Raw genomic sequence first — 18,439 nt, forward strand, 5'->3', positions numbered from 1 at the left:
ATACACTAATGATGAAAAATCTGAGAGTGAAATTAAGAAAACGCTCCCATTTACCATTGCAACAAAAAGAATAAAATATCTAGGAATATACCTACCTAAGGAGACAAAAGACTTGTATGCAGAAAACTATAAGACACTGATGAAAGAAATTAAAGATGATACAAATAGGTGGAGAAATATACCATGTTCTTGGATTGGAAGAATCAACATTGTGAAAATGACTATACTACCCAAAGCAATCTACCGATTCAATGCAATCCCTATCAAATTACCACTGGCATTTTTTACAGAACTAGAACAAAAAATTTCACAATTTGTATGGAAACACAAAAGACCCCGAATAGCCAAAGCAATCTTGAGAACGAGAAATGGAGCTGGAGGAATTAGGCTCCCTGACTTCAGACTCTACTACAAGGCTACAGTAATCAAGACAATATGGTACTGGCACAAAAACAGAAATATAGATCAATGGAACAGGATAGAGAGCCCAGAGATAAACCCACACACATATGGTCACCTTATCTTTGATAAAGGAGGGAAGGATATACAGTGGAGAAAAGACAGCCTCTTCAATAAGTGGTGCTGGGAAAACTGGACAGCTACATGTAAAAGTATGAAATTAGAACAATCCCTAACACCACACACAAAAATAAACTCAAAATGGGTTAAAGACCTAAATGTAAGGCCAGACACTATCAAACTCTTAGAGGAAAACATAGGCAGAACACTATACGACATAAATCACAGCAAGATCCTTTTTGACCCATCTCCTAGAGAAAAGGAAATAAAAACACAAATAAACAAATGGGACCTAATGAAACTTAAAAGCTTTTGCACAGCAAAGGATACCATAAACAAGACCAAAAGACAACCCTCAGAATGGGAGAAAATATTTGCAAATGAAGCAACTGACAAAGGATTAATTTCCAAAATTTATAAGAAACTCATGCAGCTCAATAACAAAAAAACAAACAACCCAATCCAAAAATGGGCAGAAGAACTAAATAGACATTTCTCCAAAGAAGATATACAGATTGCTAACTAACACATGAAAAAATGCTCAACCTCATTAATCATTAGAGAAATGCAAATCAAAACTACAATGAGATATCATCTCACACCGGTCAGATTGGCCATCATCAAAAACTCTAGAAACAATAAATGCTGGAGAGGGTGTGGAGAAAAGGGAACCCTCTTGCACTGCTGGTGGGAATGTAAATTGATACAGCCGCTATGGAGAACAGTATGGAGGTTCCTTAAAAAACTACAAATAGAACTACCATACGACCCAGCAATCCCACTACTGGGAATATACCCTGAGAAAACTATAATTCAGAAAGACTCATGTACCAAAATGTTCATTGCAGCTCTATTTACGATAGCCAGGACATGGAAGCAACCCAAGTGTCCATCAACAGATGAATGTTTAAAGAAGATGTGGCACATATATACAATGGAATATTACTCAGCCATAAAAAGAAATGAAACTGAGTTATTTATAATGAGGTGGATGGACCTGGAGTCTGTCATACAGAGTGAAGTAAGTCAGAAGGAGAAAAACAAATACCGTATGCTAACACATATATATGGACTCTAAGGGAAAAAAATGTCATGAAGAGGTTAGTGGTAGGACGGGAATAAAACACAGACTCACTCGAGCATGGACTTGAGGATATGGGGAGGGGGAGGGGTGGGCTGTGACGAAGTGGGGGAGTGGCAGGGACATATATACACTATCAAATGTAAATTAGATAGCTGGTGGGAAGCTGCTGCATAGCACAGGGAGATCACCTCTGTGCTGTGTGACCGCCTGGGGGGGTGGGATAGGGAGGGTGGGAGAGAGGGTGATGCAAGAGGGAGGAGATGTGGGAGCATGTGTGTATGTATAACTGATTTAGTTTGTTGTAGAGGGAAAACTAACACACTATTGTAAAACAATTATACTCCAATAAAGATGTTAAAAAAAAAAAAAATGAGCAGAAGACCTAAATAAATATTTCTCCAAATAATACATACAGATGGCCAACAGGCACACGAAAAGATGATCAACATAGCTAATTATTAGAGAAATGCAAATCAAAACTACAGTGAGGTATCACCTAACACTGGTCAGAATGGCCATCATTAAAAAGTCTACAAATAACAAATGCTGGAGAGGATGTGGAGAAAAGGGAACCCTCCTACACTGTTGGTGGGAATGTAAATTGGTGCAGTCACTATGGAAAACAGTATGGAGGTTCCTCAAAAAACTAAAAACAGAGTTGCCATATGATCTTGCAATCCCACAACTGGTCATATATCTGGAGAAAACTATAATTTGAAAAGATACATGCACCCCAGTGTTCACTGCAGCACTATTTACAATAGCCAAGACATGGAAGCAACCTAAATGTCCATCGACAGATGAATGGATAAAGAAGATATGGTACATATATACAATGGAATACTTACTCAGCCATAAAAAAGAATGAAATAATGCCATTTGCAGCAACATGGATGGACATGGATAGAGATTATCATACTGAACAAGGTGGGAGGCTAAAGTATACTAATCTCAAAACCTCAGAAAGGCAAAACTTCCAGGGTTGAGGAGACAGAGACCCCTCCAAGAAGCATACATGAGCCAGAAGTGAACTAAGTCTTCCCTAAAACTGCAACCCAGCCCCACCTAGCTCAATCTTTGTTATGGATTGAACTGTGTCCCCCCTCCAAATTCACATGTTGGAGTCCTAACCCCCAGTACCTCAGAATGTGACATTATTTGGAGATAGGTTCCTTACAGAGGTAATCAAGTTAAAACGAGGTCATTAGGGTAGGCCTTAATCCAATATGACTGGTGTCCTTATAAAGAGGGCAAATTTGGAGACAGACACATACACAGGAGAATGCCATGTGAAGATGAAGGCAGAGATCAGGGTGACGCTTCTACATGCCAAGGAACACCGAAGATTGTCGGCAAACCACTAGAAGCTAGAAAGAGGCAGAGAACAGATTCTTCTTCACAGACCTCAGAAGGAACCAAACCTGCCCACACTTTGATCTTGGATTTCTAGTCTTTAGAACTGTGAGACAATACATTTCTGTGTTTAAGCCAGAAGTGGTATTTTATTATGACAGCCCTATAAAACTACTAAAACCCCTGACTTGATCAGACCCCTGGACTAAAGAGAAGGACCCATTTAGATTTCCTACACACAGAGCACAACTTTGGCTAGGAACCAGAAAGAATGGCTATCGACATTCTAGGAAAACAGTGGGACAGGGTACAAGAAATACTTCCTTGTGACCATCCTGGTAGTTATACCAGAAGGTAAGAAGGCAAGACTCTCTCACACCAGACCCTATACGATGGGCGCCCACAAAGATTAAAAAGGCCAAACTCCGAAGCACAACTAATTGTGTTGGCTAATTATAAGCACTAATAAGTAAATTATTTCAGTTTCAAGAAGATCTGCTGCTGAATTCTAAAAGCAATGACTAAAGGCATCATCAGAGGTAAGCATGCTAACCAACAGTCTTTCCAGCCTCCATGCCCACACTGAGATTTTGGACTCCCAAGGGAAAATAAATGGGTGTTAAAAATACAACTTATTATAAATTGTCTTTCAAGTTTCCTTGTCACTTCTTTACAATTTATCTTTACTTTGAAGTTCCTCACACTTTGATTTGGGCTAATTAATGCTAGGACATTAGCTTTAGGAATATATGGTTTCAACTAAATGGGCCAGTTTGTTAAAATAAGAAGTCTATCAAAGACACTAATATACTGTAACAAAAGTCCAACTGTGAAAGGTGAGAGGTAGAGCATTCTTATTTTTAAAAATACAACATGATAAAAAATTAATAAGGTAGACTGCTTCAACAAGAACTTTCTCACATTTGAGGTAACTTTAATACGAAGGTACTCCCTTGTTAGAAGTTTAACCTCTATTCTTTTTTATAAATCAGTGAGAACATAATAACCACACAGAATATATATATATATATATATATATATATATATATATTTTTTTTTTTTTTTTTTACCTCTCCCAAAGAGAAATAGTGACGTGGAATCTGAGAATCAGGATAAATATTCTCTAGGTACCAAGAGAAAGGTCTGCATTGGAGTTTGTGTCTTAGACCAAGTCTTGATGATATATCTCCATAATCTACCTTTGTAACACCTGTTAAAAGAAATGTGACTGAATTATTAATGTTCCATTAGGTAACACATTTCCATTTATATATTGCATCTAAAAAGCCAAACAGGAAAAGTAGTATCATTTTGGTGATGTGTGACTACACAAGTGACATACCATAAATACACCTCCCAAAGTATAAAACAAGGAAATATATGTGTTTTTCAAAGAAAAATTAAATTTATCTGAGAACGATATACATGCTAATAATATTACACACAAATGTAAGTTATATGGGGTCAGAAAAGTTTAATATTTGTTAAGGCAAAAACAAAAATAAAGACCAATTTTGCCCAAATATGAAACAGAGGTTAAACAGAGCAATTGTTTCCAGTCAGGTTTCTCTCTCACAGCTCAATGAATTGTGTGTGCTGCCACTGCACAGTCTTGTGGTGATTGGAAGAGGATGGAATGGTAACAATGCCAGGCAGATTTATAGCTGATGGAACAGCTGTTGCCACAAAACTCAGAAGAGCAGAGAAAAACTCCTGGAGAGAAGTTCCTGGAGGCATGTTACAGGGCTCTGCACTGGCCTTGAAATACTTGACGCTTTCATATACATGTTAAATGTTGCAGTTAGGTTTAAAAAAAAAAAAGAACATGGAAAGCACCTGGACCAATAGTGCCTTCTGCAAGACTGGATCATGTATTGTTATTGTTAATGACACACACCAGCCATTCTGCTAAGCAACTTCTATACTGTATGTGACTTCCTTTACTCCTTACAACAACCTATGAGGTAGGTGTCTTGCTTCTGCTCAGAGGTTCTCTTCCACTCCTTCTTATATCTCTTCAGAATGCATTAGGATCAGACCAAGAAAGTTAGTTTTGTATTTCTAATGCATAATAATGCTAACCTGGAGAAATTATATAGAAGAAATTCTTGAATTCATCCATCCACACTTCTGCAAGTCGTCTGTTATTTTTATTGATAATCTGCCCTGTGCCTCCTGGAAACGTGTAGGGTGTAGCTTTCCGAAACACATGTCCAACATGTGAGCAAGTAACAATCTCCAAAGTTCCTCCACACTGCCAAATCTGAAAACAACAGCAAAGAAGACCAGTTTTAAACACTGATAATTATTAAAAAAAAAAAAAAAAAAAAAAAAAAACGGTTCACATCTATTGAGTTTCATAGCTGGAATTTCACAGAATCAAGGGCGTACAGTGGAGCTCCTGCTATATGGTCCCAAAGCCAGAGCTTCCTCAATATTTGGTTCTGATCAAACCAGAAGCTGAAGGTTAAATTCAGAAAGATAGGTAAATGCAAAATACAGAAAAGACTTGAGGTCCACAGCAGTATATCTCTAACTGCAGGCCGTCACTCTTACAAGGGTCATAAAATTCAAATTTGATTAATTGCAACCAGTACTAACAAGGACATACTGTTTCATGAAATGTTTATATTATGGGTTGTGTGTATATTTATTAATATGGTTCGTGGTCAAAAAACTTGGACCATGAAGTATTCAGCCAGAGTCCTATCTGTTCCTCCTTCTCCAAACCTGTCACAACCTGTACATTAAACAGAACCTAGGAATCTAAACTTCATTACTTGTGAGTTATTCAGTGGACAGTGAGAGCACACTCTATGGTGTTTGTGAGAATAAAAACAAAAAAGGGGTAAAAGAAAGATCATTAACTGTGGTTTCACATCCTTAACGAAATTATCCTTTCAAAATACATTTTTCAGTAAGTCAAAAAATCTATTTTCAATTAAATACATTTTGAAAAATTTTGATTTTGTTAAATATTCTGTGTGCCTACCTTAACATTTTCACAGGATCATAAAGTGATACAGCTAAGTAGGATCTCCAAGATGATCTGGAGTTCAAACCTCTCCTTTTATAAAGAGCAAAGCTATCTACCAGGAACACAGCAAGCTAGCTGGGTTAGACTTCAGTGCAGTTCAGTGTGATTTCCACTATAGGCCATGTGTCTAAAGTTCATTATTTTCAGAAATACACCATGTCATTTTAAAAATATGTTGTTTTTTGTGAACAGGAAATGCATAAGACTTAAGGTTGATTGGGTTACATTAATTTAGAATAATTTCAGAATTCTTTTGCCTTTTTCTTTTTATGGGGAAAAATATAAAGCTGGTAAAGTGACCAGGTTTAAATAAGAGAAAACAATTTTCAAACCAGGACAAAGCATATTAAAGAAAGTGAAATTATGTTTTTGGCAGTTAAGTAACAAACTAGCATCTACAAACTATGTGTTATTTTTGTTTATTTTTAGAGTTTGAATTACTTCCTTGAAAGTAACAAAGACAACAGGGGAATCTTATATAAGTTTTACAGGTGGACTAGTAATATAACTGAATTATTTGCTTAAAATAGTTTATAATGAACCTTTAATAGTATCACCAAACTTTTTATGGGCTGAAGGCTGTGAAGTCTGATTAAACTTGTATTAAATTCACTTTTTAATTTTTATTTAGAGATAACATAAATATTTAAAGCATATCCATATTTGAGGTTATACAGATTTACTTTTTTCAAAGGGAACTTACCCTAAAGGAAATTTCTAGGTTTTCTCCTCCCCAAATATCCATTCCAGCATCATATGTTCCAATTTCCTGAAAGTAATCTCTGTCTATTGAAAAAAGGCCTCCTGCCATTGTAGGTGTTCTGAAATTCAATCATAATACTATACCGTTAATTGTAACAATTTAAAATTTATTATCAGTTTTTGTTTTTAAAAGTAGTTTTATAACTGTAACTACAGAATAATGCTTATTCTCACACTCCTCAGAAACTTTCACAGGCTCCCAGGGCTTTCTTTGTTTTTATGCTGGACCTGCACCCCAGTCGTGCTGTCACAGCTCCTACCTGGACATCCTTCTCTGCCTAGACACCCTTCTATGCCTGGACACCCTTCCCTGCCCAGTCCCAAGGGCTCTTACTGTCTTCAGTACCTTTCTTGATCCTCAGGTCCTGACTGAGCTTCTATCCCAAACTCCTTAAACTGAAGCTATTTGTCATAATCCTCTCCATCTGACTGTGTATCTACTCTATAGTTCCAAGCAACCATAAATGCAGTTGACCACATTAACCAACTACACTCATGTTAGCAGCTCTAACACGCCAGGTTCTAAGGGGTGGCAAATATTGCAAAGATGTAAGACTAAACAGGACGAAAGCAATGCAGCCCTTTACCTCAACCTTTAAGGAAGGAGATGAAGTACAGAATAAAATCAACATACTCCTCCTAAGTAAGGAGATCATCATCCTGACCAAGTATGGTAAATTCTCTGCCTCAAAACATGGCCTAGGTATGTAGAGTGGGTGGGAATAGGTAGAATTAAGCAGAGAAATTATAATGAAGGAGGATTTAAATAAATGAATACCAAATATTGGTTTCCTTGAAGAATGAATATGGGGAAAAATTGGGTTCCAACTAGGAGACCATAGTTAAGTTCCAGGGACAGAGACCACTATGGGGATCATATTTTAGGATGAACTGGCTACCTATGTAGCCCTAAACACACTCATTCCATATGCACTGGTAAGGGTGGCAGCATTTGCTTTTCCAGTAGAAATAGTTGTTTCCACAAAGAAGTTAGGACTTACTTTGATTTTAGAAGAGAAAAAAGAATGAGAAAGTCTAATATCCTAGGAGTCAAAGGAAATAGGCTGACAGCATTATCATTTAGTGCAGGAGTTTCTTGACCTAGGTTTGGGGATCTCTCTAAATTTCCTAGACTTGTATGTAAACCCTTCTGTTTGCACATGTGCATCCCTGCCTCCCACCCCCAGTCCCACTTCAGAGAAGACTCAAAGCTTTTATCAGATTTTTCAAAGAAGTCCATCATGTATGGAATGTTTAGTGACCCCTGGTTTAGATGGTGATTAGAACTGTCACCAAAACAGTGGAAAAGTCCCTTTACTAAGGAAAGGACTCGGGCTGGCTAGGGAGAAAGAGCATAGAATTAGTGAAACCTCTCTTCAACTTTGTCAGAACTGGACTTAATTCAAAGGAAGACAGATGTGGGAAGCCTTCTCCTCCCCGGGAGAGGGGAAGGCTAAAAAGCCTGGTGCTGCAGGAACTCTCAATTACTACAGAAGCAGCAGCCGATGCAACTGGAATCCTAGGATGGCTCAGGAGGCTCAAGGTCTCCATCTAAAGGTCCTGAATAGCATGAAGGTTTTTATCCCTTTCTGAAAAAAATCTATGTAAGACCAAATATAGAACAAAAGAAAAAGCAGAAATGCATTAATGGAAATCCTTTTTTATACTTTTGTCAATTCTAGTTATTTTTATATTTGAAACAAGCTTTTTCTAACCTTATCAGATGCTACCTGTCTGAATTTAAAATCTTACATTTTACATTTTACTACCCAGTTTTAGGTATTATTTTCACATATTGGCACTTATAATTAATTAAGGGATGGTTTAAGTTAAATATTATTATCCCTAACAACTGAATTAAAGCATAAATTATAGATTTGCAAAATGTTGTTCACATAGGAATGAAAGAACATATGCATGTCACCATCATTTCTCACAGGCAGTAGATTTATAGAAATGAAAAATTCGAATTTTATTAATTCATCAGAGGAAAAAAATCCCTCTTTGAAATAATGATATACATGAAAGATGGCTCTTAACTATATATATGGTGCACAAATCCTTCATGTCTTTCAAAATACACGTATAATCCTTCTAATATGATCCCCAAAGCTTCACAATCCCCTGCCAATAACACATTAGGGAAAATGTTTGACAAATCACTTACCTCACAGGAAGAGTTCGATCACCTTTCCTTCTGTCCATTTCTCTTTGGGGAACAGGATACCAGCGAAAATTGAGCTTCCAGTTGAATCCACCATAGGTCATGTCAGAACCTGCCATGTACTCAAAAGTATCATCACTGATCACATCAATGATAGGACAGACCACTGTCTTCCTAAAATCATAAAAGCAAATTAAAAACCTTTTAAAACCTTCTTTTTTGAGGGCTATCGTAACAACTATATAACAAGTGTATACTAAGTGTTTTAAAAATAAAAATACATTCTATTATGTTAAGGACAATGGTGAAAAAATTCCCTGCTATATCCTACCAAGCTAGCATCATAATTATTTATCATATTTATTTATAACTTATTGAAAATAACCTTCCATCCCTCTTCCATTCATACTTTTATATATTTGCCACATGTAAAAGTACTTCAAATATTTCTATAGTATTCAAAAATAACTTTTAATGACTATATTTAATAATTCTAATGACTACATATTTAATAATTTTAAGCTAATGACTTTCTTAATAAATGACTTCTGGACATTTGTGTTTCTTATAGATTTTTGCTATTAAGATACTAAGTGACCATGTTCATATACACAATATTTCACTTTTGCTTTAAGAGTGAACTTCCAGGAGTGAGATAAGTGAATTTAAAGGAAAGAACTTTTTGTGGCACTACTCATAACTTCTTTCCAAAAGTGTTATATATATATGTATATACAGATTCCTTATAATACTATCAACTTTGGATGCTATTTTCTTGCAATTCTGTTACTATAATAATGTTACATAGTATCTCTGGATTTTAAAAATTTATCTTTTCTAATGATTAGAGAGAGTATTTTTCCTGCAGTTTGTATTTCTTCATACAAATTGTCTGAACACGCACTCTGAAATATTTTTCTTTTGGTATTGTGATTTTTATAAACTTGAGAAAACACACATGCCCACAGCCCCTTCTAAGAAACAGTGCCCTCTGCTCAGAGCCCTTGGGAGCCACATTTTAGAGTATGTGATATCCTCCCCATCTTACTGGTGTCTTATTTGAGAAATCTTTCCTTACTCCCAAATCATAAAGATATTCTCCCATGTTATCTTCAAAAAGAATTATATTTTTGCCTTTCATATTTATCTTTAATCCTTATGAAATTGATTTTGGGTATTACATGCAGTAAGTATCCAACTTCGATTATTTTCCTTATGGATGACCAATTTTTCTAGCACTATTTATCTAATGGTCTTTTTTTTTCTTCTGCTGTAATCATAAGTGGCTGCTCTGTCATAAATCAAGTTTTCATAGAAACATGGAGTGGCTCTGTTTCACTAGTCTACTTGTGAATTCCTGCATCAATACGTCACTGCCACAATTAAAGCAGCTTTAAAATTAAGTCTTGATGTCTAGTAGGGCAGGCCCAGTTGTACCTGACTCCTCTTTTTCAGGGGTATTTTAGCTATTTTTAAAAATGTGTATTTCCAGATAAATGTTAGAATCAGCCAGTTTCTCCAAGAAAATTCTGTTGAGATTTTCAATTAGAAACACATTGAATTTATATAGATCAATGTGGAGAGAAATGACATTTTTATATTGACTTTTCTATCCATGAACATTATCCTTCTCTCTGCTCAGATTATTTTCCAATGAATTTCAACAGTTTTCTATTTCATGCATCATTTGTTAAACACATTCCTAATTATAGCCTATGATTTCCATTGCTATTATAAATGGTTTCATTTCTTTTCTTCTTTTTACATTGTATTTTCTAACTCTTCCTGCTGGTATGGAGAAGGCAACTGACTTTTCTATGGTGATCTTATGTTTGGCTACACTGCTAAATTCATATTATTTCTACTACTTTGTGTATAGTTTACTTTTCTTTGTAAAAAACACATCCTTTTCAATTGACAGCACTTGTTTTTTTCCTTTCTAATTCTTATACCCTTTATTTATTTCTTATATTATTGGAAAATCTAAGGCTTCTAATAATACTGAGTAACAGTAATAATTCAGGGCATTCTTATCTTGTGCAATATCTTCCAAAAATACTTTCTGCATTTCTCTATTTTTATGATGTTTGCTAGTTAAGGGGGGGTGTGTGTGTGTAGTTAAATTAAATTAGTTTAGCTTCTTAAATTCGTAAATTTCCATTCTATAAGTTTACTAAGTATTTTTAATCATAAATCAATGTTCATTTTAATCATAAATGAACACTTTTTTCTGTATCTACTAAAGTGATTACAGTTTTAATCAAAGTGTCAGAAATATGTTAGTATAGTATATGAATTGGTTTTGTAATATTACACTAAACCAAGTAGTAATGATATGTTACATATATTGATGTTATGTGTTTTACTTATATATATATAAATATATATATATGTTGATATAGTAATAAATCTCAGTTGGATTCAGTTTGCTTGTCTGTGAGATTTTCGTATTAGCGTTCATGAGTGGGTTTGAGTAATTTTCCACATCTCTTCTGGTTTCATATCAAGGTTATACTAGTCTCATAAAAAGAGCTGAATTGGTACCCCTTTTCTCTGTTCTGCTTACAAATTCTTAGGGGAGATCTGACCCCTCCTCCACCCCATACCAAGGTTGAAACAGCCAAGTTGTCTTTGGTGTGGTGGGATTCATTTCTCATTCTAACACAGAAGTACAGACGTCAGGAGCCTAGCTTTATACAAGTGTTTGCTATTCGTCTTCCCACTGCAGGCAGGGCCCAGGCCTTGGCTCCCATCCTCCCACCTGTTTGTCTTTCAAGGCAGAAGCTCAGTGCCCCTAAGTTCAGCAGAAACCCTATAAGTGAAAGCTGGCTTTAGTGCCCAGACTGCTTTACTTGTTCGCACTTTGTTCTGAGATCTGCAAAATTTCTTACTTTGCTGCCAACTTGGTGATGCATTTAAAAATGTTTTTTTTGGGACTTCCCTGGTGGTCCAGTGGTGAAGAATCCACCTTACAATGCAGGGGACATAGGTTTGAACCCTGGTCAGGGAACTAAGACCCCACATGCTGCAGGGCAACTAAGCCCGCATGCCACAAATACTGAGCTCTCGCGCCTCTACTAGAGAGACTACATGCCGCAAACTACAGAGCACACGTGCTCTGGAGCCCGTGCGCCACAACTACAGAGAGAAAAACCTGCATGCCACAACTAGAGAGAAGGCCATGAGCCGCAATGAAAAATCCTGCGTGCCTCGATGAAGATCCTGCGTGCTACAACTAAGACCCGACGCAGCCAAAAATAAATGAAATAAATAATAAATAAATCTTTTTAAAAAAATGTGTTTTGTATTTATCCAGCACTTAGCTTTTTCAGTTGGAAACATTATTCAGGATACCTAATCTACCACACAAGCCCAAATGGAAGATGTTGTGGTTGTTATTTCAGCCAATTTCCCTTTCATATTTCTGTCATCATCTCACATTGCTTTCTCATGGGTCCAGGCTCCTGCTTCATAAAGGTTACACATTGTCTTTACACAAGCAAACACTTCCTAAATCAGTCATCTGTTACATATAGAAAACAATTTACAGAAATATCCTATTTCTTCTTCAGGCAGTGTTCTTCTTCAGGCAGTGTTCTTCTTCAGGCAGTGTTCTTCTTCGTAAAGCTACTGTATCTTCTCATTGCCCAGGCAATTCATCTTTGAAAGGGGAGAGATGGGGACTTCCTTGGCGGTCCAGTGGTTAAGACTCCATGCTCCTAATGCAGGGGGCATAGGTTCAATCCCAGGTCAGGGAACTAAGATCCCACATGCCGGGTGGCACGGCCCAAAAAAAAAATGGGGGTGGGGGGTGGGGGGTGGGCGGAGATGTAGGTCCAGCATTTGCTTACAAACAGAATAGATGCAATGACTTTGGCTCCCACTATGCTCTATGTGACTAGTAAAAGTTTACCCTGCTGAAATCTAAACCTTAATGTTAAGTTGACACAGATAGCCTCTGGTTCAAACTTCATGGACAAGCAGAAATTCAACTAACATAGGTCTTGCAGACTGAAGTTAGGTTGTCTCCTCATATCTAGGAGCTAAGGCCAAGCCCAGCAGTAGGTAATTCTTTGAAAATTATGCATCATGAAAGACTACAACCATGAGCTTGCCCTGCTCCCAATGGTTCTACCTGTATTATCCAAGATTACAGTCCTTTTCCATATACAGTCAAGCATTTCAGGAGACAGTGTGTACCTCCCCTCTACTTTGTGCTACAGGCTGAAGATACAGTCCCAGTAAGGATGCGGACAGAGAGGAGATGACATGCTCGCGCCCCAGTCTCAGCCTTAGAGAGCAGGGACAAGTAAAGGGCTTTATCCTACCTTCCCTGAGATCCGTGTCTATCTGTTCTGCTCCCGTTTAGTAAAAAGAGCATATAGTATACATCCTAACATGTTTCCTAATCCATCCTCATTACCAACACAGTCTGCAAACATTCCTTCCAGACTTTAGAACATGGTCTTATTCATATTTAGTTTAGAGTACTCTTCATGGGTATTTTAAAGGAATGTATTTTTATATTTATTTAAAAGCATGGAATTTTGCAACTTACCATAGTTTAGGACAAATGCACTGAAAACAATTTATAGACTCCAGAAAATTACCTGTCATGTTTGATCCTGGCTAAGAGCGGCTCCAGCCACCCCACTGTACATTCACAGTGAGCATCTAAAAAGGTGATCACTTGGCCTTTAGACACTGCAGCTCCTTTTAACCTAGCTCTGATCAATCCAGAACGTTGCTCCATTCGAATTACGTGAACTGGTACTTTTAATTTTTTCACATAACTCTCTAGAGGTCTTTTCAAAAAGTCTGAAAATTAATAAAACAAAACGAAATTTAAAAAATAACATGAAAAAATTGTGAGCTGGCATTATCCAGATGGAAGGCAATTTTGGTTTGCAATATTCATTCAACACATACCTACTGAGCACTTTCAGTGAGGCTCCCTGACTCACAAACCCGTTTCACTTAGGAAGCCTTTTTATTTCCTGAGAGAATGTACCAGAACTGCCTCTCCTTTGTTACACGAAGAATTAGGGGAGAGCCTCTGGGCTCAGGCTCAGTCAAAGGCACGTTACCACACTTCTCTAAGCAGCTCTCCATCAGGCTCAATTCTCCTTTTCTCTAATCATGCTTAAGGATCAGAAACAGAAAGAAGGCAGTTCAAGAGAATTAAATCCAGACCTCAATAGAGAGAAAGAACACAATACGCAATAGCTGTTAGAGTTTGGAAAATTGTGGGGTTTCTTCAAAGGCAGAAACAAATTGTCCTATAGATTATCACAGTCTCTGACTATGTAGTTCTTTTTCAGAAGGTGGGAAATGAGGTCAAGCTAGATGAGAATGCTGGACTGGAGCTGCAAGACCAAACAGAACCCTAACCAGACAGGTCGGTCTAAGTAAAAAAGGTTTCCAGAGGGAAGGGCAGGCAATTGAAGAGGAAAAGAGAAAGGGAGAGTGAATGGGTGATGAAATCAGCAGCTATCCTAGAGAGATCAGATAGAGGTTATGCTCCTAAGCCAAGGATTTCCTGCCTCCAAAATACATAATTGATTTTTTTTTTTACATAATTGATTTTTTAAAGCAGAAAAGGTTCCACTTCCTCAAACCAAAGACAGGAAACTTTTCAGATCAGGTTAGTTCATGGTGCTTATGCCAGAGAAGTGACGGATGGTGATCAAATGTCTTTCCAATTTGTCCCCATACAACAGGTACAAGGACAGTCTCTCTAGGGAAGGAAAAACTTGACATGGAGCTACTAGGACTCCTATGACTAGCTCTGTCCTGGGACCCCAGTAACGGAGGTCAGGTTTTAAGTATTAAGGGGCTCTTTAAATACTAAATGTGGGAATCCAAAGGGCTCCCTACATAGCGGAGAAGGAAAGACAAATAGTAGTGGAATGGTTCTGGTCCATTGGAACTGGTTAAGACCTGACTGATTCAATAATGGAATAATCAGGACTATGAAAACTGTGAAAGAAAAAAAGGCCTCTGTGTCCCACTACACCAGAACACCAATCATTTCCATGTCTGCTAATACACTTCCTAAAATATCTGGGCTAAAAAGGGAATCTGAAAAATATGTGGAGAACTCCTATCTGATCACCATGATTTTTATGAACCAGATGTTAGGGTCAGAAACATACATTACTTGATTCTGAGTAAAAAAAGGTGAGGGTGCTGCCAACCCCAATGAAAAACAACATTTTACCATTTTATGTCTATTTAGTACAATGCCAGGTTCTTTACATATTTTATTTCATTTAATCCTCATAACAACCCTATGAGATGTCATGAAACATATTTTAGACATGAAACTCTAAGGCTCAGAATATTAAATGAACTGGTCAAGATGACACAGCTTATTAAGAGGTAGATCCAAGATTCAAACCAGGTCTGCCTGACTTCAAAGCCCCTCTTTTCACCCACAGCAAGAAATCCTAGAAGGGAACTGAGAGAACAATTCAAGACTGTGGATTCACCCAACCTGATCCAAATTTAAATTGCTTTATGTCCAGAGTTTGACAGAATCTCATGTGATAAGGTGTGAGATATATTCTAGTACCTTAGACCAGTCAAATTTGGCTGTGTCACAAACACTGTGTCACCCAATAAGTCTTCCCCCAAATATTACAGTTTAAAGTGCTTATTAAGAATCAAAGCAACCTAATCCCTGAATCCCGTATCTTTGAAAGTTATAATATTCTCTCCTGTCTATAACTAAAATGAAAAATGTATGATTCTCTGGTCTGGTAGTTGAAAAAAGTTGCTATTCAACAAATTTTCTTGGCATCTTTGTTTGATGTCTTTGTGGCTTTCAGGCAATATGGCTAAGAAACAGGTATCTTCCTAACACCTGATATAGAATTATGGACTCAGGGCTAGGTGGGGGATTAGGAACTATTTATTCAAACCTCATTTTATAAAAATGAAGCCATGGAGGGGGTGTTAAGTGATTATGATTAGAAGGTACTATGTCATCTAAAAATAAGAGAGAATCTTATTTTATTAGAGTATCTTTACAGCTATTAGTCTATAAATGGATCCCTAGGCATCTCTGCATCAGGGAGTTGTGAGGCTGTCAGAGAGTGAATGTCAGGGAGAATTTCACTGCTCCCAGCAACATCTGAGAAATCTTAGCCAGAACTCTAAAGAGCAGTAGAAAGAGCAAAGAATTTAGAGTGTAATAAATCTGACTCCTAATCCCTACTTAAATAAGAACCTCTGTTTCCTTTTGTGTAAAATGAGAAAAACAATAGTCACCTCAGATTAAGAACATTATATCAATTCTAAATCTTAACACAACCTTCTGAGATGACAACTGCATAACTTCGAACATGAACTAGGGATTCATCCAGACTCCATCTTCATTACAGACCCCTTAACAGTAAAGTTATGACAGACATGACTCCATAGCAGTTAAGAGGTTAAGCCCTAGGTTTATGCGAAGTCTTATTTAGCTCAATCAATAAAATAGGGCTAATTATAGCACCTACTTCATACTTAATAAATGGAGCTACTGACAACTCAGCAGGTTCACCGTGAAATCCGATACCCTGAGGCCAGACTATGCACACTACTCAACCTAGTTAGGAAGTCTGTGCAGACAAGGAGTAGAAATAAGGATCAACTGACTGGTAGATTCTTCTTTCCTTCATTCACTGAATATATTCTGTACTGTCTACTGTGTGATAGGCGCTGTGGACACCGAGGAGCTAATGCTGAGCACATAGTCCTGAGGGAGTCACAGTGCCTGTCTGGGGGGCAGGGTAGGGGGAGACAGTCATTAAATAGACAAGTAAACAGGTAAATCTCTGGGGAGAGCTGTGGGAGTATAGTGTTCTGAGAGGTGCTCAGAGAGACATGACCCGGTCACAGGAGGTCAGGAAAGCCTCTCTAAGTGCAACTTGATTCTGAGGAAACATAGGAGTGGAACTAGGGGCTGGGGTGGGCAGGGAATGATCTGAGGTATGACTGGAGATGCAGGCAGAGGCCAAGTCCTGCAGGCCTGAGAGGGATGGCTTCTTTTTCTTTTAATTGAAGTATAGTTGATTTACAATGTTTCAGGTGTACAGCAACGTGATTCAGTTATATATACATATATATTTTCTTCAGATTCTTTTCCATTATAGGTTATTACAGGATACTGACTATAGTTCCCTGTGCTATACAGTAGGTCCTTGTTTAGAGGAAAGGTTTTAATCAGAGAAGTGACACGGTCAGGTCTGCACGTTTAAAAGCTCCCTCTGCACGCAGCATGAACAGACAGGATGGGGTGAGAGTGTCTGTGGGGAGACTAATTAGTCTACTTCATCGGCCAGGTGAGAAATGACGGTGCCATGGCTGTGCCTCATGAATAGCAAAGAGCGGACTTAGAGAGCTGGCTCTGGTTTCTGGGCCCAAAGTTACCACCTAAACAAGAAAGTTAGATTAGATAATTCTCAATCTGGATAGCAAGACTGCAGTTATAACCACAAAAACACAATGCCCAGGGGTTCCCAAGTATCAGAAGTGGTGACCCAGATGCCTGAGACTTTCCAGGCAGGAAGACATAGAAGAGCCAAGTCCCTAATCAGGGCTGTGGGGTGACGCTCAGGGTCCTGCTTAGTGACTAAGCCCAACAGGGCAGGGAGGCAGACACCTGCCCACACGTTTCCAATTACAGGTTTACAAAGGCTGGAGTGATTCACAAGGGCCTACACGAGGGAGGTAAAAGATAACCGGGATACGTGACTATCTTTTGTCACTTCAGGTTGCAGACATGTAAGTCTTGCTGGTTAGGCCACATCCTACAAAAACTTACAATTTCACAGCCTTCTCAGGCACTCAAAAAATAATGGAGAAAACAAAGGGGGGACTGGAAAAATAAATCATTTCATCTGAGGAAAAATATCTCTTCTTGAGGAACATTTAATAAATATCAACATATAAGTAAAAGTCACTTGCAGGATAGATGTCTGTATGAATCACTGCTAAAATTAACTTCAGCTAATTTTCTTAAAAAGGGATTAACTCCTAGCTAACAATTATCCACGTGGGGTTTATACTTCTGTCAACAGTAATTATTTAAGTGTTGTATTCTTAATTTATAACAGCTCTCATTCATTTTGACATTAATTACGTTATATATTATTATTAAATGTTTTATGTAATTATAAACTATCTCCTTGATTAGATTAAGGAAGTAAGCTACAAGGCCCTTGAAAGAGCAGGGCTGTAACTTATTCTTCATTTGCACCTCTACAACCTGGCAAAGTAAGAAGATTTATCAATGAGTAAATTACTCCCAATAATTAAGATAGGAAATGATTAAATTCATCACGGTTAAATGTATATATTTAGTGTGGGCACGGGGAGGAGAAGGTATAATACTTGACTAAACTATTTTAGCAGATGCAATGAGAGATAGGTGAGAAAGTTGAAGATAATAACAAAAAAGGTTGAAAAGATGGGTCATGAAGTTTAAGGCTGCTTAAGGAAGGAAGGAAGAGCCATTTTCCATAGTTCCCTC

The 18,439-nt window shown here is 37.6% G+C and overlaps 1 protein-coding gene across 5 annotated transcripts in view; it reads right to left on the minus strand.

Moving 5' to 3' along the window:
- GALNT1 (polypeptide N-acetylgalactosaminyltransferase 1) overlaps positions 1 to 18,439 on the minus strand; it is a 123,468-nt gene that overhangs the window by 18,434 nt on the left and 86,595 nt on the right. For all 5 annotated transcript variants that reach the window (XM_067016022.1, XM_067016020.1, XM_067016021.1 and 2 more), the window contains 5 exons: positions 13,530 to 13,737; positions 8,923 to 9,093; positions 6,697 to 6,814; positions 5,039 to 5,219; positions 4,027 to 4,166 (listed from right to left, as the gene is read on the minus strand). In XM_067016022.1, the coding sequence (XP_066872123.1) occupies positions 4,027 to 4,166; positions 5,039 to 5,219; positions 6,697 to 6,814; positions 8,923 to 9,093; positions 13,530 to 13,737 (818 nt within the window). The remainder of the gene's footprint in view (positions 1 to 4,026; positions 4,167 to 5,038; positions 5,220 to 6,696; positions 6,815 to 8,922; positions 9,094 to 13,529; positions 13,738 to 18,439) is intronic.

The sequence above is a fragment of the Kogia breviceps genome, chromosome 15 (genome assembly GCF_026419965.1).
Source record: "Kogia breviceps isolate mKogBre1 chromosome 15, mKogBre1 haplotype 1, whole genome shotgun sequence".
NCBI lineage: Eukaryota > Metazoa > Chordata > Mammalia > Artiodactyla > Physeteridae > Kogia > Kogia breviceps.